This window comes from Asterias amurensis, chromosome 13, assembly GCF_032118995.1.
Source record: "Asterias amurensis chromosome 13, ASM3211899v1".
Classification (NCBI taxonomy): Eukaryota; Metazoa; Echinodermata; class Asteroidea; order Forcipulatida; family Asteriidae; genus Asterias; species Asterias amurensis.
In genome coordinates, this window is record NC_092660.1 from 995,886 (window position 1) to 1,022,289 (window position 26,404).

Genomic DNA, 26,404 nt, shown 5'->3' on the forward strand with positions numbered 1-26,404 from the left:
CCAGAGGCGCCCTTGCATGACTGCTTCTTGAACAAGTTGCCACAACCTTCACAATTCAGCTCTTAGCTGCATGTAAGGATGATTAGCTCCCCAAAAATATTATTATTATTATTGTTATTATTATTATTATTAAGTGGAAATACTTGAATAGAGAAAGACACAGAATGAAGCAAGGTGTTTGTTGTGTTTTCATTAAGCCTTCGAGGAAGACTGTGCTAGGGTGGAAACGTCAGGCCATTGTTGTTTTATCATAACATATACAAACTGTAGCGATGAAACTGACAACAAAACTTTGTTTTCTTCTGTAGATGAATACCCGCCACAGTTCTTAGACTGCAGGAACATCATCAAGGGGACTGACAGTGGACTGGATACAACATTCATAAGATTCTACACACCAAATGCCACGGACAATTCTGGCGGTGACGTGACCGTAAACTGTACGAGTGCGATAGATCCCGCAGGGCAGATTCTAGCCATTGGCACGTATGTTGTTCACTGCAATGCTTACGACGAGTACGGCAATGAGGGGTCCTGTTGGTTCAACGTTGAAGTCGTAGGTATGTTAAAGCCACTAGATGCTGTTGGTAACTAGCCAAGATAAATGTTAGCATACCAACTTACTTGGTAACAGGCAATGGAAAGCTGTTGATAGTTTAAAACATTGTGAGAAGCGGCTCCCTCTGAAGTAACACACATGTAGTTTTCGAGAAAGAAGTCATTTCTCACACAAATATTTGAATAGCATTCAAGACCTCAGCTTTGATTCAAACCCACAACGTTTGCAATTCTAGAGCAGTTTCTTATCAACTAGACCACCGAGATTGCCCGGTAGCTACAATGAAGGTGTCTTACACACTATGATAAACAGTTGCTATGGTGGATGAGTCTTAATGGATGAATGTATATCTAATTAGGCTGTACGGCTACGACTGTTGCTAAGGGTGTTGCTAAGGACCTACTGTACTTAAAGCATGATGAGACAAAAATCTAGCCGTAGCTGCCAATAGACCTTTATCACGGTGGGGTCATCTTGATATTACTCCATTCCAATTAATTGTAACCAAACGGAGGCCGAACAAAATAATAGTTTGGTGCCATGCGCAATGAATGTTATCATTCATTGATGTTACTGGAAACAGTGAACAGGTCATATGACCAAGATAATGACAGCGTGAAGAAGGTCTATTTGGACATGGCTTTTAAGTCAACTCTTTTCATTCCGTATTTCACCTGAATCTAAAATGCAGTTTCTTTTTTAATCACAGACAATGAGGTTCCAATCATCAGCTGCCCAGCAAGTCAAGTGGTGAATACCACTCTGTCGCTAGATACTGCTATGGTTACACTGGAGAATGTCACACTGGCCACCGATAACGACGGTCCTCCTACAATTACAATCTTAGTTGATGGGAATGAATATAATGTTGGTGATAGTGTGATTTTCAATCTGGCAATGTCTCCTCATGAAGTGACATACGTGGCGACTGATGCTGCTGGGAATATGACAATGTGCAACATCACTGTAACTGTTGAAGGTAAGAATGTAAATGACCCGGAACGTTTGGTTTTTCTCCAGAAAGATCACAAAAAGCCAGTAAATTTGTCCCTTACCTTTAATATTTCCATCAATATGCTGCAAATTTCAGTAATTTCTTTTTAACTTGAAGATCATCAATAACTAGTCAAGTTATCCAATACCTGTAATATTTTCATCAGTATGCTACAAATTTCGTTAATTTCTTTTCAATTTTAAGATAATGAAAAGCCAGTGATGGACTGTCCTGCTGATCAAACCATTAATACGACAACGGGCCAAGATACAGGGGAGGCATCTTGGTCACCACCAAATGTAGTTGACAACTCCAATCTTCCCGTTGTACCTACACCCAATGTGACAATTGGTACTCCCTTGGACATTGGTGTACACTTCATAGAGTATTCAGCCACTGATGGCAGTGATAACACTCGGGTGTGTGTTTTCATGGTTATAGTGCAAGGTAAGGAGAGTTGAGTCAGGATTTTTTACAATATTTTTTTAAAGCATATAACTCAGGTGGGATTCGAAACCATGACCTTTGCAATTCTAGAGCAGTGTCTTACCAACTAGACCACTGAGATCGCCTGTTAGCTACATGTACATGTAGAGGGAGTTCGAATCCTATGTTTTAACAGCAGGTTTGCAACGATTTAATAGATGTTACACAGCTTTATTACACATTCTGCATCTCTTTGGAACTCCTTGCCTGGTGCATGTTTTCCCCCCATCCTACAATCTGAACTGTTTTAAGAGGAATATCAATTCCTACCTCCAGTTCCCCTGAGTTCTTTTCATATTTAAATATTTTCTTCTTGTAGCCCCTTACCAAAATGAATGTTTTTTTCTCTTGAAGACGAGCAGAGTATACTGTTTGAAACGTCCAGACCAAACCGGCTCTGTTCAGAGCCATCACTCCTTCGAAAGAGTTTTTACCCATGGTTGTACCCGCAAGTTTACTGATAATATTTATATTTATAGTTGCTCTTATTCTTTATCCCAGATCCATATTTAATATCTATTAAATCTAACTAATGATACTCCAATTTAACAGATAAAGAGGACCCAGTCTTGGAATGTGCAGATGAAACCATTCCCACCGAAGCCAATCAGGACCATGCGCTCCTCAGTCGCAATATTCCAAGTGTGACTGATAACTCAGGGGCTTCACTAACAGCTACATGCACCCAAAGAGGAGCTGGTGGTGACCAGGTTGTGATTAGTACGGAAGACATTGACTGTGAGGCGAGTGACCCGTATGGAAACACAGGAACATGTACATTCATGCTGACTGTTGTAGGTAAGTCCCAAAAACATGACTAACCAAATACTTCCTGAATTTGTATGCACAATGATATTAAACTTAAGTAATAGTTAAAAAGCAGGACAGTTCTTTTCAGAACTGAGAAGTCTCCCGAACTGAGAAGTCTCCCGAACCTCCGATTATCTACTCCACGGCAGTAGAACAAAGGAATTCAGTTCCCTAAGAACAACTCTATCTGGCAAGTAGATACACACATGGTGTTACCGCAAACCAAATATACATTGATACCTCACCATGCAATGCCTCAAATCCTAGATATTAAACTTATTCGTAAAAATATTACAAAGGAATGAACAGTATGACAACCGACATGGTTAAATTGCACTAGAACATGTACAGTATAAAAATGTCCTTAAAAAGAGCTTTGATAGCATATGATAACATATATAGTTCCCACATGACGTAAATCGGTCATCTTCCGGGCAACACACAGCCATGCGTTTTACACGAGAACAGGGTGCAGCACGTACACATTTCACAAAACTCGTTGCCTGATTTGTAAGTAAACTGCGTGGCTACGTTAATAAACTGGGCGCTTGACGCGCCTGCAAGCCAAAATGCAATTTGCCCAAAATCATGGCATATATTACAACTTATCTATAACATCTTATTTATGAATTCTGGTTGATTCTTGTTTTAGATCAAGAGCCTCCAATGATCACATGCCCTGAAGACACCACCATTGGAACAGATGCCCCGTTAGGAACCGCTTCCTTCACTGTACTTGCACCTTTAAGCGTTTCAGACAACTCTGGATCTTTTCAGGAAGCAATTGTCTTTGCTGATTCACCGTTAAGCATTGGTCAGGTGCTGACCCTACCTCCACATACCTTGCCCTACTCGTTTATGTACACTGTGAGAGACACAGTAGCCCTGACCAACAGTTGCACTTTTCAGCTTACAGTTAATGGTAGGTATCTAAAACCTTTTAGTTGGAAACTTTAGGACAGTTGGTGGCAGCAGACACCAGGTGTCGATTTCACCGAACTCATCCTAACTTAGGATTTATCTTAGGACTTAGGACGAGTTAAGTTCCCTATCTGAAGTTGTATGCGTGGCGTGTCGGTTAAGAGCACCGGATTCAAGCTCTGGTGTTTAATGAGCAGAGTGTGGGTTTGAATCCCGGTCGTGACACTTGCTACGCAAAATTGGGGAGGTAGTGCTTTCTGCTCTCTTGGCCAGGCTTCGGATTGATGATACCCAAGCCTACATCCGTATGGACGGTAAAAGGGGTAACCCTGTTTCAGCCCTAGGAGTAGGTGGCAAGAGCCTCTGGAAAAAAATAATTGTAGCTCACACCTTCAGGCCCTGTGTGTCTGGTGACAATGCATAAACAAAAAATTAAAAATGCATTGAACCCATCCTAAGATAGGACGGGTTACTCCTCCTTAATCGAGATATAGGTTTAATCCTAGCGATCCTAGTGAATCGGCCCCAAGTCATTTACAGCACTGCATTCTCAGGGTCATTTTGAATCCTACAACTGCCCTTAGATAATAACATCTTCTTGTTGCAGGTGTTGAAATCATAGTTGTATGATGAGTTTCAACCTTGTAGAAAACACAACTTATTAAAGCGCAACAGTAGCAATTCTCAAATGTAGGTACAATCCATTCGGAGTGTGATGAGGTATCATCTATATTGGCTACCCATTAAGGAAAGAATCATCTACAAGATCCTTGTGTATGTCTATCACTCATTAAAAGGCACCCCCATATCTCTCAGAAGGACTCCAACCCCATATTTCCAACCGCCAGTCTATGCGATCTAATAGCAAACATCTTGTTCAAAACTTCCCTCAAGACTCACATAATGAGGACTTCCTAATTTTTCCCGTTTATTGTGTCACTGCGCCATGAGCATCTTTGGATGGATACCGGCGCATTATATTGCCCATTATTATTATTATTATTATTACATGGAGTGCGAGACAAGACCTTTTGACTGAGCTTGCTCTGTTGCAAAATAACAATTTTTTATTCATTTTTTATTTTTTACCCAGATGATGATCCACCCACATTTACTGGTTGTCCTGATGCCTTTACTGTTTGGGTTGGGTCTGCAACCGAAACTGCCCTAATAAGATGGACTCCGCCAGATGCAATGGACAATGTGGAGCTAGCTGGTCCTGCAACCTCTAACATCGCACTAAATAGCCGGTTAAGCCCACCAGGTGCCACTGTTGTCTACACAGCGACTGACACTGCTGGTCGACAGGGTACCTGTGAATTCATGGTCACAGTTAGTGTTGCTACGACAGGTAAGTTAACAGAGTAGTAGCATTACAGGGCTCATCTATTCTTCACATGTCCCTTGTTGTTTCCAAACCTTGCTGTCAGTCATCTTCATTCAGGACCAATGCTTTAGGTGCTACTGAGCCTGGCCTACAGGTAGTTCTGTAAATCATGTTTGCCTTATTTTGTTCCTGTAGCTAAACTTTTGTTTGCAAGAATTGTTACTGTACTTTGTGAAATGGCCGAAACAAAATAATAATAATACTAAATTTGGATTTTAGATATAATTACTTCTAAGTCCTCCCACTTTGTCTATATGAACAGGTCTTGCGAGGTACAGAGTTACAGTTATTATGAGTTCAATACGTGGAACATCGGACTCTGGAAATGCGATGCTAATACAGAACCTTGCCGATGACGTAAGCTGATTTTGGTTTTCAGAAAATAGAATAAGCCATTGTAAACTACTTACCAACTAAAAGGATATATTGTGGTGTAAATAAAACACAAAAATGTTGAACGGACTCTTAATATAGGCAGAGTCTTTTTCAAAGGCTAAGTGACAACACAACATGTATGAATAAGTATACTGGTATGGGATTCTAGGCATTGCATGGTGAGGGTATCAAGAAATGTATTTGGTTTGCGGTAACATCATGTGTGTGTCTACTTGCGAAGTAGAGTTTGGTCTTTAGGGAACTATGTTGCTATATATTCTACTTCCGTGGAGTAGATTTTTCAGATTTTTTTTTTTAGAACTGAGAAGCCTCTTTAAAAGTCATAAAAATCTACTCCGGGGTCGTAGAATATATAGCAAGACAGTTCTATAAAGTTCTATAAAGAACAAAATCTACCTGGCAAGTAGATACACACATGGTGTTACCGCAAATCAAAATATACTGGTGTAAGAGAAGCAGTCGGGTAAAAGGAAATAAAAAGAGAGAGAGGAAGAAAGCACTCAGAAAAACCAAGGGATGAAAAATGAAGAAGGAGACAGGGGGGGGAGAGATTTTGAGGGATTCAAAATCTGGTTGGGGTTTTTACTGATTTTGTGCTTACTGTGTGATTTCCTTTTCATAGCGATGTACGTGATAACCTTCTGGGGCCCAAAATGAATGGCATCACAATACAAATCCATAGTGAACGTGTAAGATGGACGACTAATTTTCTGTACACCTCAGCAAACCTTTCTGCTACAGTATAAAGCACAAACATTTACTCACCCTTAAGCAGCGGTATGAAATTGGGCCCAGGACAAATCTTGAAAGCAGATAATTTGTTTGCTCTCTGATTCAACATTTTTTGCCCTTTTGTTTTTGTTTCTGTATAGCTGGAGGACCTGTTCCGTACCCCGGGTGATCCTTTAGCGCCCGTACTGGTAACGCTTACTCCAAGGACACAACGACCTTCAGGTAGTGACACCATTGTGGAGCTGGAACTTACATTGACAAACTCTGACCTGACACCTACAGAGATTGAACAGGCATTTGATGACCTCACTCCGTTGAATATATTTTCTACTGGCAATGTTGCTGTAGGAAACACGTTCACTATAGGTGAGTAAACATTCAAGACTGAGTACAGTGCCCTTCAGTTTCATAGTTGTGCTTAAAGGCACTGGACACTGTTGGTAATTACTCCAAATAATTGTTAACATAAAAACTTACTTGTTAACGATCAATGGAGAGCTGTTGGTTGTATAAAACATTGTGAGAAACGACTTCCTCTGAAGTAACGTAGTTTTCGAGAAAGAAGTAATTTTCCACTAAAATATTTGAATTTGATTTTGAGACCTCAAAATTAGATTTTGAGGTCTCGAAATCAAGCACCTGAAAGCACACAAATTCTTGTGACATCGGTGTTTTTTCTTCCATTATTATCTCGCAACTACGACGACCAATTGAGTTCAAATTCATATTCATGTTCATGGCAAAGGCTAATTAATTGCACACATGTAAAAAAAATAATGATAAACTGATCTAATGGTTACTTTTGCTGATGCTGTTGCACAGGTCCTGGTGGCTGCGTTAACAGCGATGTGTGTATGAATGGAGGAATATGTCGCCCTGGCAGAGCTGGATCCCATGTATGCGAATGCACATCAGGCTTTACTGGCACTGACTGCAGTACAGGTACTAGACCATTCTACCCTTTAACCTCTAACCTTTTAGCCTCTACCATTAAACTTTAAAAACATTCACCTGTTGGAATTGATACTGGTTTTAAGCCACTACCTGGTATCTCTGCGTATTTTTCTACTGCTATTACTACAGAAAGCTGGTTTATGTTATGAGTAGTTCAACATGCTGCCGTTTCAAACAGGTGCGCAAGAGTTGTGTCGAACCAAACTCATGAAAAGTTTGATGTCTGAAACAGTCTGGAGCAAATGGACGTCCTAGAAGTCGAAAGAACGACTGTTGCAGTAGTTCGGAAAGACTCTGGAGTGCCTTGGTTTCAGACGTAGATCTTGTCATAAGATAATTAGCCAATGTAAATGATTGCCTGACTGAAACCAATTTAGAGAAATGAGTAAAACAATGTCACAAAGATCATTTTTGTCACAGTTTTACCATGTGAAACATATTTACCAGTTAAGCTATAATTACTTTACCTGGTTAATACATTTGGTACCATTTCTAAAATAATGTTCGTCTCATCGAGACAAACATTGTTTTCGTGACTTGTTTTACTCATTTCTCAAAAAACTACAGCACCTCAGCAAGTGTTATTTTAACGGGAAGCTCTCTACCATCATTATCTTCAAACCATGTAAAGTTTATTGTAAATCTGTGGACATTGTGTTTGGTGTCCTACAAAAAGTACCCAAATCATTAAACTGTTATTCTCCTTCTTATTATGACAAGATATTGATGAGTGTGCACTAGCTACAAACAGTGAGACATGTATAGAGCAAGGGCTCTCGTGTTATAATTCTCATGGCACCTTCAATTGTGACTGTCCTTTCGGCCAATGGAGGCGGGGAAATTCAGGACGCTGTGCTGGTAAGTTTAACTCTTTAATAGCAGTGTATAATGATTGGCTGCATATTGCCCCACTGAACCTTGTGAACCATTGGTTCTATGTCAAGGAATAGGTCTCATACATGTACTTCAAAACGTAGCTCTGCATATAAACTGCTCACAAAAACTTTTTTCTATCAAGTATATTTTTATTATTTATTACTCTCTATGTACAAAGATAAATATCAATGCAAAGCTTAAGTGTTCTCTTTAAAATTATACCACATAAATTGGCTTCATGAATGATAACTAGGCAAAGTCACAAATCAATTGTACCAAAATGACTGTTATCTGGGCCCGATTTCATAGAGCTGCTTAAGCAAAAGAATCCTTGCTTTGTAAAATCAGATTACCGGCCAAGACTCAACTCAATTGTTATGCTAAGTAAACAACAGCTAAATACCAGTCACAAGCAATGTATATGGCATGAAATTTTTGCCAGTAACATGTGAAAAATAAGCGAGCTATTTTCGTGCTTAAGCAAATTTTTTGCTTAAGCAGCTCTATGAAATTGGCCCCTGTACTGAACAGTCAATAAAAGTATTGATCAATAATCAAACCGGTCAAGCTTCAGAACCATGAATGGTTTACACACAGATTTGCACCTGTGAGAACACCACACACATTTACACCTTGAAAACACCTTGTTTGGGTATTTGCAAGACTCGTTACTGAACTTCTTGTCTCAATATAAAGTGGATTAAGATCAGTAAGTTGCCTTGCTTGCTTGAAGTACAGTATCAATGGTTTGTTCATACCCTAGGTAGGGATGGTTGAAACCTGTGCACCCATTTGACTGCCGATGCTGCATACTCCTAAGGAGTTGAGTTTCAGAAATGCATTGAACCTGAATGAACAAGAGTAATAATTTGGAATATCAATTGAGGAAGCCCTTCTTAATTTGTTTGAAAAAGTGAATAATGCGCATTGATATTATTATAATTATAAAAATACTAATAATAACTTTTTTATTTACATTTGTAGTTGGAAAAATCTTCAGGATCACTATAATTATTCTAAGATTGGATACTCTGATTGCTCAGTTTACGAATGATCTTTTGGATTCAACATCCCCTAGATATATTCAGCTACGTAGTCGGATCGAGATCGCAGTAAGTTCCTATTCCAGTAATATTACAGTCTATATGTTTATGTATCTAGTCCCTACAAGCTGCTTGCTGGTGGTGCATTCTTGCCTTATCAGTTGAATGTATACTTGTGCAATGATTTGATAGCATTCATAAGAACTTTTATTATCTTGCTTTGCATTTCTTTGTTTCGGATGTGATTGTTAATTTCAAAGTGTTTTAAGTTGACAGATACATGTATGTATAGGATTTGAGGCATTGCATGGTGAGGTATCAGTTTGGTTTTCGGTACCACCATGTGTGTATCTACTTGCCAGGTAGAGTTTGTTCTTATAGAACTGTCTTTCTTTATTCTACTACCGCGGAGTAGATTGTTCGGGTGTTTGGAAGACTTCTCAGTTCTGAAAAGAACTGTCCTGCTTTTTTTAAAACTATTACCCGCGCGAATGGTATAGAAAATAGGCTGGGACTACTACTTTAGCTTATAGGATTGTAATTAACTGTACTATCGCGGAGTCAGTTCTTAAATTGGTCTCAACGTTTCGACTAGCTTGCTCTAGTCCTCGTCAGGAAACAGATATAGATGCTATACAAATTCACATTCTTCTTAGTGTTGCTAACATTGTGCACCTGTTCTTTCACTCCCGACATACAGGTGTTCAATATTTTGATTAGACTCCCAGGATATGAGTTTGTTCAGGTCAGAGTCATCAGCTTCTCATCTGGCAGTATCATCCCAAGCCTGATTGTAACTGTGGATCAAAATTCACCGAGATCCCAACAAGACGTTCAGAATGATCTGACTGTAGCCATTGCGAACATGGACAACAGTTTGGGTGACGGCATTAGTGTTGAACCACAGAGTGCAAACGTTGCTGAAGGTATATTTGTATTTAAACAAACATGTATAAAGCTTTTTATTAAACTAGAAAACCATATTTTCAGCAATTTTCAGAGGGTGAGAAGCAAGTGGGATTGACAAGTTTGTGTTTCTGCAGAAGTGTAGATGTTTTGTTTTTGGTTTTTTTGAAGTGAAGAAGTAATCTGGGCCCCTCTCTGCTTACCATAAGCAAAGAATCAGCGCTTGCATAATCAGGGAATTCCCCGCTTTCGTCAAGCGTATTTCACTAGTTAGCAGGGAATTTGTGCTTGTGCGCGTGCGTATTCCACGTTGCTAGGCATTCTGCGCTTACAAAGATTGCATAGAAGGCGGGAAACTGGACCTCCAAGATGCGTCATCATCAAGCTAATTCGCATCACCAGTACTTAAGCAGCATCCAGCATCAAGGTCCATTATTCTCCAAAAGACGTTGAGTTGAAAACCTAGGGTTCTTTTCAGAACCACCCCAACCCAATTAGAGATTATCATTACATGGTGTTACCACAAACTTTGCTAAATACTTACTTTTTGTTATAAATTTTGTTACGGGTGTCTTTAAAGTGTTAAATTTGACTTTCTAAAGTGTGAGCTCCAGTCATCTTTCACGTTCTCACAGGCCGCTCACACATTCCAAAACATCTTTTTAATTTTCAGAGGTATGCTTGGCAGGTTACTGTATGAACGGAGGAACATGTTCATACTCTTCTACATTTGCAAGCACTTGCAGGTAGGCATATCTTTTAAAACAAATTTCATATCAGCATACCTTCCAACTGTTCTGTTTTTTAAGGGGCTGTCCCTATTTTGGAGAGCTCCAAAGTCAAAAATAGGGACAGTCCCTAATTCTAAAAATTTGTAATATTGATTTCAACTAAAACATTTGGTGTGAATTTGGTAACAAATATGTCCTTCGTAATTACTTATGGCCATGATCTTAATTTTCTGGATGTTACAAATGCCTGAATCCATTAACAAATTTTGTTACATGCCCATTTAATAATAATAATAATAATTGTGGCTTCTTATATAGCGCACATGTCCGTCACCCAGTGAAGCTCCTGGCGCTGTATTTCACTAGTTGTGGGACTACGTTTTAATTATGAGAACTAATTCTGATAGCACCATGTTATGCTTTTACAAGGTGCTGTGGCGCAATTTACTGCCGATCGGACCAGGAACACCTTCTCTTTTCGATAAGTGCACTGAGTTCGTTTACATGCGTTACACAACACATGGGACCAACGGCTTTACGTCCCATCCAAAGGACGAAGCAACGGTTAAGTGTCTTGCTTGCGGGCACAAGTGTTACGGCTGGGGATTCGAACCCACACTCTGCTGATGAGAAACACCAGAGTTTGATTTGAATTTTGTGTCTTTGTTGCACAAACTTACAGACTGTGGGTGTAGGTGTCTAGACACAGATCTGGCTAATGTCCCTATTTCTGACTTAGCTATTGTTGGCAGGTAGGTGTCAGGCAAAAAGACACTACTCTTTCGCTTCCTGCCTGAAACATGTTTTCAGCAACCACAGCTTAAGGTTGTACGCAACTTATGCTGCAGCCAATTTCACGAAACGCTAGGATCAATCCTATCTTCGAATTAGGACGAGTAACCCACCCTAACTTTGGATTAATCTTAAGGTTTGCATGCTACAGTGTAGGGTTGGGACTCGTCCTAAGTCCTAAGATTAATCCTAAGTTAGGAAGAGTTTGGTGAAATCGACGGCATGCCCCTTGAAAGGGCACAGCAATTTTGCCCTGGCATGGGGCACCTCGATGAAGAACATGCCACTTTGTATCAGAACAATTTGCAAAGGGCACCACAGCAAAAGCACAGTGTGAAGCATTAAGATAAGATTTCAGATATAAATTAATAAAAATTTGTTGCTGTTTTTTTGTCTTGCTTTTATATTTTGTTTACCGGTAACCATAGCTACATATGATATTCATGATGTCCAATATTCATCTTCAACTTTCCAATGGCCCAGGCACGAACACCCGCTATGGTGAAAGAGCATTCTCAATAGCTGCACCAACTTGCTGGAACAAGCGCCCTCTACACATCAGTGACTCATCTTCGATCAGCTCATTCAAGACTCAGTTAAAACCCACATCTTTTTAGATAATGTTAAAGCGGTTTGAAAGGCCAGTGAAAAGATATCCAACTATAAATCTAAGTCCATTTCTATTTTGTTTTGTTTTAGTTGTCCAAGTGGCTTCATTGGTCTCCAGTGTCAGCTGTCTTCAGGTAATTTAATATTAAGTGTTAGCTCAATTTCCTTTCTGTCCGTCATTCCGGTGCTTCTCATAAATCTTTTTTACTGGCACTTCCGTCAGATCTTTGGTTTTGGGGGCTATATGAATGACCTTAATATTTTTGATGGAGACTTTTCCTAAACATTGTGCCCAGCATTCATTTCATTTACACACCGCAGACAACTTTTACGGAAATCTTTTGACAATCTTTTAACAATCTCAATGTCTTGATTAAAGGCACTGGACACTATTGGTATTAATTACTCAAAATAATTGTTAGCATGAAAACTAACTTGGTAACAAGCAATGGAGAGCTGTTGATAGTATAAAACATTGTGAGAAACGGCTCCCTCTGAAGTAAAATAGTTTTTGAGAACGAAATAATTTTCCACCAACTTGATTTTGAGACCTCAGAATAAGATTTGGAGGTTCCAAAATCAATCATCTGGAAGCACACAACTTCGTGTGACCATGGTGCGACAAGGGTGTTTTTTTCTTTCATTAATATCAAAAATTACCAATAGTGTCCACTACCTTCAAGTTAACTAGTAATAATAATAATAATAATAATAATAATTTGTTATTTCTCTGAAGGAGGTGGTGTTGATCCACCAACTACCGCTCCGCCAGGTGGTTTGTCCACCGAGGTAATTATTGCCATCGCTGTCGGAGGTTCGCTCCTACTCATCATTATTGTCTTGGGTATCCTTGGAGTCTGTTTCATCATGAGTAGGGCATCCTCCTCAAGAACAGGAGCCATGTACGGTCGGGATAAATACCAGTATTATGACAATCACAGGAGGCAGGAAAATGGGGAGCACAGTTACACAAGAGATGTAAGTATATCTGGAATCTTTTTAAAACAACTTGCACTGTTTTAACTTAATAAGAGTTATTTTGAAAAGGTAGGCTTGGAGAGCAAGTTGCATCATGATGCAATTAACAATGGTCAAAATAAATGTTTAAATATAAAAATGTAATACATTGATTAATACCTTTTTTTTCAGGAGATGGAATACAGGATGAATTCTGGACAGTTTTCTATTCCATATTTTGCGTCGGGAAATGATGTCGCGGTAAGTTTTCCATAACTGTATAGATATTTGGAGTGTAATAACTATGGCTTCTTAGATAGCCTTGTAAATGCGTCACTCAGTGAATCTCATTGCACTCCGAGTTCTGTGAACAAAATCTACAGGCAAATCACTCGGGTGGGATTCCAACCCATGACCTTTGCATTGCTAGAGCTGTCGTCGTTTTCACAAAGAGTTAGGACTCTCATCTCGAGGTAGGATTAACCTTAAGGACTGCATACTGCAGTGCAGGGTTGGGACTCGTCCTAAGATGATTCCTAAGTTGGAAAGAGTTTTGCGCCCCTTACATACAAAATGATCAAAGGCGCAGAACACATATTAAAAAGCACAGAGTGGAAGAAAAAGACAAAGAAAAAAAGGTTTTAATAGTTTTTATAGTTTTTCAATAGATTTTTAGTAGATCTTCAATAGATTTTTATATTTTTTACACTCATGATTGATTGTGTTTTTTTGTTTCAGATGAATCGAATGGCAGGAATGCCTCGTCGAGGAGACCCAGATTACTTCTGAACCTAACCCCTCTCACCCAACGACTAACACCATTGCTCTTTTCTCCCATGTTCCCTTTTCAGTCACAATATCAAACTATAAATCCCTTGCATATGACGTTACAAATTGTGGAGGTTGTTTTTACTCAGGGATGTGGCTTATGTATTGGTCTACATAGTTGCTCATAAGGAGCACACTGATAGTTCTGGGTTCTTATCTCCAAAGATCAAACGCTGATCGACATGTTCAAATACTACACAATTGAACATTTCCACTCCTGAAATACTTCAATACTACAGAATTGGAAAACTTACATTAAATTTCAAACGTTTTTCACGTAGATGTACACATACTACAGAATTAGAAAACTAACTTTAAAAATTCAGGTGTTTTTCATGTACAAATACGACAGAAATGAAAATTTCCACTACTGAACTACTTTATAACTACAAAATCGGAAAACTTACTTTGAAAATTTAAACGTTTTTTATGTACATTGACTACAGAATTGAGAAAAATTCCACTACTAATAAATAATTAAATACTATAGAAACTAACTTTTGGAAAAGGCATTACAATTTTTTTGTGAGAGCAAATGTTTTTTATCTCAAAAATTGACAGATGTAAGTTGAGAATTTAACAGTTGGTATTAATTGACAAGATTTGAACCAATTTTATATCACCCACCTGGGAGCAGTGTTTATAAGTACTAAACTGGCAAAAGTTTTATTTACCAGGTAGAAAAGAGCAAAGACAATACGGGAAAATTTATATTCAGCATATTTGTATTTTTTAGTATAAATGTTATATAATGATTATTTTGCTTGTTATACACTGTCTTGATGCAGCTTCGTCCAAAGTCCAAATCTTGTTACAAAATCAAAACTTTTAATAATAAGTTTTATAAAGCACACAAATCCACCAGAAGGAGTTCAGGGAGCTGTATCAAAGGAAGAGTAAAAAAATAAAAGTGGAAAATCTTATTTCATTCTACTTTGTTTTACGTGCTAAAAAAAACCCAAACATTTTGATATCAGGGCTAAGTCACACAGGGCAATTTACAGAAAACCAGTTCCAGGCACCACAAAGAAAAAACATTCACATAATTTTGATTGTGAGTGAAATAGTTTTGGAAAAATTGTTGTAAAAAACACAGAGAAGGGTTCAAAGTGCATGCAGTGTAATATTGGCTATCTCCATATTGACTGTACGAAGTACCCCGTGTGTGACAAGAACATGGCTCAATTTCACAAATAACTATTAAGATTCATCTTAAAGGGAAGGTACACGTTTGGTAATTACTCAATACAAATATTAACTTAAAAACTGATTTGGTAACAATCATTGGTGAGCTGTTGAGAGTATAAAACATTGTGAGAAACGGCTCCCTCTGAAGTAGCATAGATTTTGAAGTAGCATAGATTTTGAAGTAGAGGTAATTTCTCACTAAAATAATAAAAGACTTCTAGCTAGAAGTCTTTTATTCCTATCTGAAAGAACACCAATTCGTCCAATAAGGGTGTTTTTCCTTTTCATCATTTTCTTTCAACTCCAATGACCAATTGAGCTCAAATTTTCACAGGTTTGTTATTTTATGCATATGTTGAGATACACCAAGTGAGAACACTGGTCTTTGACAATTACCAATAGTGAACATTCCCTTTAAGATTCATCTTAAGTTTAGTTGTCAAGTACTACCATTGTGACATCACACATTGCTTAGCAATTAAGATTGATATTTATCTTAAGAATGATCTCAGCTCTTTGTGAAATCAAGCCAATGTCTGCTGACTTAAGCATATGCATTAAACTTGCATATTTGATTAGCTATAGACCTTATTGAATATGATGTCGCCGTTCAAATATCTTCCCTACAACATGGCGTCTGTGCTGCATGCTTCATTGATGTACGCGTTTGGACGCGCATACGGTTTGCCCTCCAAGATGGCGACTTTTATAGCAAAAAAGCGGTTATTCAATACAGGCTATTCATGACTGATAAGAACACTTAATTTTGAGATACAGCCATCTGCGAATTGTATATTTTGTAATTTTAACACAAGACAGTAACGATGGATAATGTTAAGTTGAACATATTAATATTAATTTTTATAAAGTGTATCATAAATATATCCTCTTCTATTCTTAAGATTTGTTTGTAACCCCCACAACAGAATGTAACACTACACTTAAAGTGGTTTAATTGTTGTTCTGGTGTCAACATTTAGGTGCATAGTTAAGGTAGCTTTCGGTGGCGTATTTATTATTACTTTAATAATTATTATTGCACAGTATTTGTAGGGGGGGCAGATAGGGGCAAAGCATTATGAGGGGGCCATATTACCAAGAGCAGTTATTTGCAAGAAGTTCAAGTAGAGCTACATATACTATTCATAATATTAGATACTGCTTTTTCAGACACTGTTTGCAGTTCAGAGATTATGGTCCAAAGATGTTTTAAATGCAAACAAATTGTCCAGTGTTTGTTTTATCAATCTCATTTTATTATTAATCATTATTGTTTTCTTATGCACGGCTACAATCGTGGGTACACTTTTTGTTACAAAAATATTTAGTATCTCTTTGCAGATCTTGTGTTCTACAAACTGACCTAACATAGATTATTCATTGTTTAACATTGAGATAACTGCTTTGCAGTGGTTTTCAAACTGTGGTTCAGAAAATGGACCTTAAACAAAGTATATATCCATGATTGTGGCTGTACACAAATATTTTTACATTTCTTTGTATTCCCTTTTTAGGAGGCAGGAAGGGGGCATAGTCTGGCCCTCTCTAGTTCCCTGACTGTTATTTGTTTTATTGTCTAGATTACTAATATGATTTGGTGTGTAGAAAGGCATGAATAATTCAGCATTTTTTCATCAAAATTTGGGAGATGGGTGTGAATTAAGGCATACAAAAAAAATATGTTATGTTGGCGTAACAGGCTTCTAGAAATAGGGTAGCTACATGTAGGTAGGGATTTTTTCCCCTCCCAGCAACGAAAATGACATAGATAACAAAAGAAAACAAGGCTACACACAACAAATAGTCTATTTTTAAACTCTTGATGACATTTATTTTATTTTTATGTCTTTAAAAGATTTTAATCATTAAATTTGTTTGCTTTAATTTTTTTTAAATAGCCATGGTCGGCCGTAATTTTAGGGAAAGTCGGGTTAGCTAACATAACATTTTTTATTCAACACTTTCACTTCCCTGGTTTAAATTTCATTGTACAATATTTTCTCCTTTTCCTGACTGTATTCAAATATTCATATACTTATTTGGCAATATATTTCTCACGATTAGATGTTATTAGTTCACCAAGTGTTCATGTATTTACAAATAGTTTATACCATTAAATGATTCAGTGTAAAACAACAGGACTTCATGGAGGACTTTAATCGCATTTTGTTGTTTTACATTTGAACTGATTAAAACCCTGAATTTATTAAAGTTAACAACTGCCACTATGTAACTGTGTATATGCGGGCATATACCGCTACACAAATGGACCCCAAGCATGTCAAACTTCTTCTACACAGTCCAGAAATTGTATAACGATTCCCACAATTCACTCAGTAAAATCTTGTATGAGAGCTTCAAATGCCCCCCAACTGCCCCTATGCTAAGACGAAAGTGCATAAGGCAATGAGAAAACCCCTTATAATCACTGACTTACTCTTTGTTTTTGCAATTAATCAAGGCCACTCAAACTTTTCATTTTTGTTTCTTGATCGTGTAAAGAAGGAAGTCAGGATTTCTTTCTTCTTTTATTATTTTATTTAAAGGGACAAGTTTGGCAGTACGTGATTGTCCCTCCCCTTTAACGCAGCGTTTTAAAAATAAGAAGGATAGCACCCCTATGTTCCGACACCCAACTCTATTTTCCTAATCTTTAACCTAAAGTAAAGATCACCAGGGGGTTGTCGTAATTTATAGAGCAGTCACCATTGAGATATTGTACCATAAATTCTGCACCATTTCTGTGGCGTGTCAAGGCTTTGAGGTTTAGTACATTGGTCTCAAGGTCTGGGTTGCTGAGCAACAGCGTGGGGGTTAAAATCCTGGTCATGAGGCTTGTGTTTATTAGCAATTAGACACTCGAAAACTATGATATTGCTCCTGTGATTGATTAAGCTCGGTTCACTACATAATTTATACTTGGCAGCACAGGCTAGGCATCGACTCCCCAGGGAGCTGAGAGGTTTTTTTTTTTTTTGGTTTTTTTTTCTTTAGATGATCTTCCCATCAAGGGAACTCAGCAAACTCCCACGCACAAGGGGATATAAACACCAAGCAGGCAACAGCCAATCTTTCAATACAGACATTGTTTAATGTCTATGATTATGAATTGCACATTCAATCAAAGGGGGAAAGGGGAATAATGAGCAATTAATGTAAATATAAATAAATACATGATACAAACAACAACCAAGATACCGTTATGAAACACTTGAAATTTACTTTATTTTTGACATGGGGTGTAATGCATAGTACACTGATGATAATCAGAAATCTGGAAGGGGAAGCCCCTTCCAATTATTGTCCCTTTAAATCCCATAGACCTTTTCGCAAATACTGGGGCGCGCGCGTAAAGCTTGGAATTAGGTGCATTGTGGTCTAGCTGGTAGCAAAATTTGATTCATATATATCCCACAATGCACCTCATTCAACAGTCTGCGCTTGCGCATTGGTATTTGCGATAAGGGCTATTATCTGTCCATTAATGTTGAAGGGCGCCCACTCCTGATCAATTTGTGTGCAATATATGGGGGGATATTTGAGACCGACACCAACCTGACCAACAGGAAAAAAAGACCTCGCTATGTTTATGAAAAATTAGCAGTTTTTCCTCCCTCTATGACTCTTCAAAGTACACCTGAATGTTCACCAAAGACTTCTCCATGTTTCAAAGGTATGTTTCGAGTAAACCAATCTTGAATATCTGTATTTTTCTTGTCGTTAACCGCAAGTAAAGTAGGACTAATTTCCATTGCAATGTGTAACTCATACATGTGACTCCGACCGAACAAGCTAAGTACATGTACATTCCCATCCTAGTACTTCTTGATGCGCGATGTAAACAATCCCTAGAATCCCTAGATAAAATGTTTGTGAGTCTCCTCTACCTTGACCAAAACCTAGAAGCACAGTTGCACACTTGCAAATGGGCAATTCCATGGTCAGTCCATGTGTCATTTCCTCATCTTGGTGCTAGAAGTTCTATGTTTGATAATCTTTGCACTAAGTTTATAGACTGATTTGTACTTGACATCCAATCCAAGGCTTTGTTGATTGAATTGATGATATTAGAAATGTTGTGGGCTTTGTGCTCCAACATTGTAAAAAGTGGTCAGTCGCATTATATTACACAAAAAGGACATGGTAAAATTTAACACACTTTTCATAACTCAAAAATTTCCTCAACCAAAAAGCTTGAGAAAGTGTTACTATGTAACACACAACTCTTATTGAGTATCCAACAGGATACTTATAAATGGTCAGCAACTTGAACTTTTAGATACAAAGCAAAACCATGGTCAGTCGCATTATGGTCAGTCGCATTAGAGTTTTCCACTCAATTTAGCCACGCCTACATGGAGCCAAAGCTGAGTTCTTATTATTGTGTCATGTCCATGTTTGCTTGAAATTGCCCAAATGCAAAAAGTTTGGTATTTTAGGGCTTAGGCAATTCTACAAGGTACAAAAATATGTCATAATGTTGGGGGCCATATAAAAAAAAATTCCCACCCCAAAAGTTTCAACAAACATTATTTCAATTCACAATTCATGATGATCAAATCATGTGACTGAACATTCTTCCAAACATTCTGGAAAAAAACCACAGAGGTTTAAAGAAGCCATGTGCCTTTACTTATCATTTTCTAATATATTTGGAGAATTTTCTTTTATAAACCCTCGTGTCATATCAAATATAATATATTATTAATATTAAAATTTAAACATCGCGTCTAGGTGATTCACTTGTCACTGTTTATTTCTACCCTTTATTATTTTGTTCGAAAAAAAAAAAAAAAAAAAAAGAAGAAAAAAAATCAGATTTGAAAGCCAATAATTATTACACTTGTTATTAAATTTTTAATTGTTTTTATTTTTTTGCAAATTACCATGGTAATTGTTAAAATGTCATAAAAAATATTTTGGATAAAACAAAGACAACTGCTGGCTATAGAGTCATACACAGAGAATCAAAGAACATTGCAGTCACTGCAGATGTTTATTCCATGTACAGCTTCCATGGGAAATCATACTTTCTCGTTTGCCTTGAAAACAGGAAAAACTCAAAACAAATGGGACCAGTTGAGGTCATCGAAGATCGTTGTATGGTGTGAAAATTTCAATGTCCATCAAGTTTTAATGTATGTTTGCATACTTCTTATAAACAAATGAAAGTAACTAGGGCATCAGTTGATATACATGTATGGCATCATTATTTTTTTCCAATTCAAAGAAAAACCCTTAATACTGTGAAAACAGAACAGTGGAGGATGTACGTACATGTACACGTACATTGTAGGCAGTGATTAGCCATGCATTGTGAATGAGGTACAAACCACATGGTTCTATGAGGAGGTTCCTCAACAAAAATCCAAAAGAATGCCTTCTAGAAACTATAAAGTAGAAAAAGGCTCACTATCACCATATAAAAAAAATAACTGAGTTATAGAAGTTACAACCCCTATTGACCCAATTCACCTGACGTCATCATTAGAATAATCTTGGATGCGCAATTTATAATTCTTAAGATGCATTGAGGTAATGTTTGCCACAAGTACAATATAGTAAAATTCAAGCTGAAAGGATTTGAAGGATAGTGTCACTACACTGTTGTTTGATTGTGTGTTGTAAGTAAATAATGTTGTCGTGATTAGACCTGAGCGACACAATTAGTTCACCAAACATAAAGTCGCGACTAATTTTGAAGTAGTCGCAACTAGTTTTGTTGTTGGCATGACTGTTTTTGTAGTAATTGTGATGGCACGGCTCGAATAATCGAGTACTTGAAAAACAGTAGTTGCGACTCGACTAAGCAATCAATAGTTGTGACTACGAAACTAGTCACAGGAGATGCCCAGGCCTATTCCTTTGACCTCAATGAGGGCGTTTTGGGGGCTTGAAACGCAATAGACTTGATTCAAGTCCCGTTCTTGTCCGAAAGAGGTCCCTATTTAAGCATATCTTGCAAACTAGCAAACAAGCCCTCATCATCAAAATGTAGCTGATGTGGTTCCAAGAATGGCTCAGGTTGGGGGATGCCGGTTGCAAAAAAGTTTTCTGACGTCAGGTGATGGGACTGAAAATAAAAGGGACTTGAGTCAAGTCTAGAGACGTGTATGCAGGAGGCCTAAAGACTCTGGATATTGTAATTTTATATCGTACATAGTTTGCTTCATATACATTAATTTTGTAAACTTCCTAGTAGGCTAATTTTATTTTTATTTTTGTCTGCCTGAACTTCTTGGTAAGTTTGTCCCGATATTTCCCCTAAGTCATCACTAAAAGTGTTTTTTGTTTTAGCAATGTCTTTGATGGAATTGAAATGAGGAAATGATATTCCATTTCCCTAACTATTCTATTTGCACAACTTGGTTTTGAGTTTGTTATGAACTTCAATTATCTCTGTTTACATGTTTTCTCCATAAGTTTTTTGCTTACATGGGAATATCTTGACATCTTGATTTCTTGTACAGTCGTTGGATTGATTTTGAGCAAATCTTGCTGAACAATCAGTAGGGCTCAAATTTCTGAGAAAAGTCCACAAGACCACAGCTTGTTGCTTAAAATGTTTACTGTTCCAGAATTGTTCCAACAAAACCGAACAGTTTAAATGCACTGGACATTATTACTTGTTAGCATTTATAACTTGATCACGAGCAATGGAGAGCTGTTGATAGTATAACATATTGTGAGAAATGGCTCCCTCTGAAGTAACATAGTTTTTGAGAAACCAGTCAAATAATACTTCAGCTGAAGTCTGTTATTATGCATACTGTAGGCACACAAAGTAGTGCAACAAGGGTGTTTTTCTTTCATTATTCTCTTGCAACTTTAATGACCAATTGAGCTCAAATTTTCACAGGTTTGTTATTTTATGCATGTTGGGATATATACAAAGTGATAATACTGGTCTTAGACAATTACCAAACGTGTCCACAGTGACATAAACTTATAAGAGTACACTTTAAAGGGAAGGTACACGTTTGGTAATTACTCAAAACAAACATTAACTTAAAAACTGACTTGGTAACGAGCATTGGAGAGCTGTTGGTAGGAACATTGTGGGAAACGACTCCCTCTGAAGTAACGTAGTTTTTGAGAAAGAGGTAATTTCTCACTAAAATAATCAAAGACTTCTAGCTAGAAGTCTTTTATTCTTATCTGAAAGCACACAAATTCGTCCCTCAATTGTGTTTTTTCTTTTATAATTTTCTCGCAACTTCGACGACCAATTGAGCTCAAATCTTCACAGGCTTGTCATTTTATGCTTAAGATGGGATACACTAAGTGAGAACACTGGTCTTTGACAATTACCAAACATGTACCTTCCCTTTAAGGGTACAATGTAAACTATTTTCTGTGGATATTTAGGTCCTTGTTGCTAGTCACCATGCTGTGTGACCATCTTGATTTTCAAGATTTCCAAGTCTGAACCAATGGAACCAAAATGAGGCTTGGAGAAAAAATGGTATGGCTCCTATTTCAGTCCAATGAATACTAGTCATTCTTTACAGTTATTGGATAAAGGGAACATGGCTAAGATGGTGGCCGCATGGTTTAGGTCTATTATAATTCTTACTCTGGATCGAAACCAATCATTCTAGATTGTTGGCACAACCAAAAACAGGCCACTTTCAGTTTTGCATTCGGATAACATGATCTCTTAATCTGATAACATTGTCTCTTTTCATATCCTCTTTCATTTAATTATCATCACAATTGTTACCTTTTATTATGCCAAATTGGATGTGATTTACAATAAGTTTGCAAAAGTAACAATTGCAAAAACGTTACTAGTATACTGCAAGAATTGGGTTGTTAAAATTGACACCATCGGTTTTGACTTGGTAGATTTTAAACAATTTGGGTTTAAATAAGGAAAAACTGAATGGAAGATTTAATCCTACAAGAGTATGAAAATATGAACCAGAGATTTAACCCTACCAGAACGTTGACCGGCTGCCTCACATCGTGCTAACCTTCACTGTTCAAATTACTGAGAAGTAAGAAGTACAAGCCAACACTTTTCGAATGGTGCTTGGAAAGTATAAATCCACCATAGAGGCCATGGAGACAATGCCTTATGTTGCCCTGGTCTTGTCCTTGTGGTGCCCCTTCAACAGTTTCACATGGACTTGAAACGCCCCTTGGAAATTGAAAACAGCCTTGCCCTCTCAAAGATGAAACTCAAGCAGCCAAATTTAGTATAGACGATGTGACCTCTGACGTCACACGAAAACCATAACATGATTCGCGCGCATACCGCCGGGCAAAACCTTTGTGTTTTGGCAGCCAGCTAGAAAGTGTACGCAATCTTACTTGACGTATGTAGTGTTTTGTCAACAGAGGGCGGTTTGAATGTAAACATAGGTCACATCGTCTATACGGAGAGCAGTTCTGTATTATTGTGTGTTGGCAATCCCAAGGAAATCACATCAATCATTTTGGGAAGAATATTACCTACCCGCCCCCTTACATAGTATGCAATCTGCCATCGCCACAAATATTTAAAAGAATTCATTACAGAATTGGTAAAAAAAAAACTAGTCTTAGATCACAGATTTACATAAAACTTACACGGTCTAATGATGATGATAATAGAAAACATCCCTTGTAGTATATCTGTCTGAAATGTCATGATATTTGATGAGAAATAAATAAAACTAGTTTCCCGTTTGGAGTTTATCATTGAGCGTTTTATTCATTTTTTTTTAAATCGATGTCATGCAAATTGTGTAACCGGTTTTTCAAACTTCTACAGGTTTGTCAGAACTGATAAAACTTTTTATGTTCATGGTGGATTATTACATAAAGTGCTTACAATGCCAGCAACTGTTTTGTTAGCAAAAACCAATTCTGTAATGTACCTTTAATATTTAATTATCGCTCTATTGTTCTGTGAAAAGCTTCTATTATTGGTAATATTTCTGTGAAAGAAAACCGGGGACAGTTTTGTCATGGTTTGTGTTCACATTCACCTAACTGTGGCATTTTTGGAAAAGGTAAAATGACTAGTGCTGGTAAACCGAAAACAAGTGTTGTTCTTTCACAGTTTCAGTTTTGAAATTGGTTTCCTTGTTCTCTAGAAGTTAAATACAAACCCAAAAAGTCGATATTGTATTACATTCCGTTTAGTGGTCAAGGTTGAGGAAATAGAACACCATGCATGGTGCTTTATTGTAGCAATCGAAATAAGACTCGACCCGAGGGTAACGTGCACACCCCCTTCCAATTTCAGACAGCTTGTTTGTCCCTATGGCCACTGATAGAAACTATTGGTAATATAATTACTCTAAATAATTGTTAGCATACAAAGCTACTTGGTATTTAACGAGCAATGGAGAGCTGTTGATAGTTTACAACTTTGTGCGAAACTACTCCCTCTGAAGTAACGTAGTATTCGAGAAAGATGTGTTTCCTCACTCTGAAAGCACACAAAGTTTTTTCTTTCATTGTTCTTAAGACCCAATTGAGCCAATATTTTCACAGATTCGTTATTTTATGCAAATGTTGGGATACACCAAGTTAGAATACTGGTCGGTCTTTGACAATTACCAAACGTGTCCAGTCCCATTTAAGACATTCATCTACATACCAACAATTCTTCTGTAAAAGTTAATGTGTAGTGCCCTTGGCCCTGTATTTTATTGAATACTTAACACACTTTCCAACTGATTTGCTGCCGAACAGGGGCTGTCAAGGTTAAACACAAGTATCAAAATGTTATAGAAATAATATGTGTAAAACTAGACCCCTGCCAACGATTAATATATTATAGTGATACAGGCCTGATACTTCACAGAGACTGAAGGTGATTGCCTACGTGTCCCCTGGTCATTGCCTTGGTGCCCTTGAAATGCTCCAGTACAAATTTGCAATTTCATCATAGGGTGCCTTTTACCAAGAAGAAAATGCCTTGGTGCCCTTGCCCTTTCAAAAACGAAGCATACAGCCCTGGTGATATTGTGAGACAAATATTTCTAATTCCTGTGATCGTTTTTAATCATTGGCATTCTAATTCTAACCACAACAACTTCTGGGAAAAAATAGAACTTGGCGCAAAACCAAAAAATTGGTTTTGCCTTTGGGTGATAATAATTATGGTTATTGCAAAACGATGTGTTGCTTTAATCATTGTCTATAATGGTATGGGAGTTTATTTAGTTGTTTGCACTGCCCAATACACCCTCCACGTGGTGGTTGTGTCACTGTCCTGTGACAAACACGAGGTTGCCTTACGTCATGGTTGGAGTGCACTTGGCTGTTAACTTCATCAAATACGCTGTTTATTTTGGTACAAGTTCAACATTGTATGAAGATCAACATAAAATGATTAGTCAAATGATGTTTATAATTCTAACGCACGCAGGGAACAAAGCTTGTTTTATTTTCACTTCCCCATCACCAAAACCTTTTCCATCCAATTCAAGTTCATGAAATAATTTTAGTAGCATTTAAGTATCAGTTTTCTCCAGAAGACAATCAGAGCATACTGATCGATATGTTGAGTTGAAACCAATGGTTCTTTTCAGAACTAATTTCATGGTGTTACCGCAAACCTTTCTATTTTGATCACTGTAAGAAAAGCTGTGATCAAAGAGTATTTGATAATGCTCACAGAATAATTGTCTTTATTAGAGTTGAATATGTTTGTATATTCGGTACGGTCATTTACATTATGTATTTGTTTCGGCTTCAAACTTAACCCAACACGGTTTTTAGAACCGTAAATATAAAAGTACATGTGGTAATAAAACTCTTGTCACAAAAATAAAATAAAAAACAAAAACATTATCGGTGGTTTTAATTTCAAATCGGCCACTGTACTCTTGAATGGAAACTTTATAGAGATGACACCGAATTCCAGTAAATTATTTTTGTAAACAATTTCTCGGAAAAAAAGTTCAAGGACCTATGCATGGGCGTGAAACATTTTCCATTTAAAGACAGTGTACACTATTGGTAATTACTCAAAATAATTATTAGCAAAAAACCTTTCTTGGAGATGAGTAATGGCGAGAGGTTGATGGTATAAAACATTGAGAGAAACGGCTCCCTCCGATGCGCCAAAGTTTTTGAGAAAGAAGTAATTTTTCCACCAATTTGATTTCGAGAACTCAGCTTTAGAACTTGAGGTCTCAAAATCAACCATCTAAATGCACACAACTTCGTGTGACAAGGGTGTTTTTTTTTCTTTCATTATTATCTCGCAAGTTCGATGACCCATTGAGCTCAAAT

At 37.4% G+C, this 26,404-nt stretch overlaps 2 protein-coding genes across 3 annotated transcripts in view; both read left to right on the forward strand.

The window, feature by feature from the left end:
• LOC139945864 (uncharacterized) overlaps positions 1–17,296 on the forward strand; it is an 85,783-nt gene extending 68,487 nt beyond the window's left edge. The window contains exons 64-80 of the mRNA XM_071943362.1: positions 309–560; positions 1,269–1,538; positions 1,758–2,000; positions 2,592–2,837; positions 3,502–3,771; positions 4,864–5,121; positions 5,420–5,514; positions 6,426–6,651; positions 7,108–7,227; positions 7,960–8,097; positions 9,100–9,227; positions 9,859–10,084; positions 10,738–10,810; positions 12,287–12,330; positions 12,933–13,174; positions 13,346–13,414; positions 13,892–17,296. Of these exons, the coding sequence (XP_071799463.1) occupies positions 309–560; positions 1,269–1,538; positions 1,758–2,000; positions 2,592–2,837; positions 3,502–3,771; positions 4,864–5,121; positions 5,420–5,514; positions 6,426–6,651; positions 7,108–7,227; positions 7,960–8,097; positions 9,100–9,227; positions 9,859–10,084; positions 10,738–10,810; positions 12,287–12,330; positions 12,933–13,174; positions 13,346–13,414; positions 13,892–13,942 (2,951 nt within the window). The 3' untranslated portion in view covers positions 13,943–17,296. The remainder of the gene's footprint in view (positions 1–308; positions 561–1,268; positions 1,539–1,757; positions 2,001–2,591; positions 2,838–3,501; positions 3,772–4,863; positions 5,122–5,419; positions 5,515–6,425; positions 6,652–7,107; positions 7,228–7,959; positions 8,098–9,099; positions 9,228–9,858; positions 10,085–10,737; positions 10,811–12,286; positions 12,331–12,932; positions 13,175–13,345; positions 13,415–13,891) is intronic.
• Positions 17,297–18,705: 1,409 nt separating this feature from the next.
• The window catches only part of LOC139946613 (receptor-type tyrosine-protein phosphatase T-like), a 46,614-nt gene continuing 38,915 nt past the window's right edge, over positions 18,706–26,404 (forward strand). For both annotated transcript variants that reach the window (XM_071944327.1, XM_071944328.1), the window contains exon 1: positions 18,706–18,842. The gene's annotated coding sequence lies outside the window, so the exon portion shown is untranslated. The remainder of the gene's footprint in view (positions 18,843–26,404) is intronic.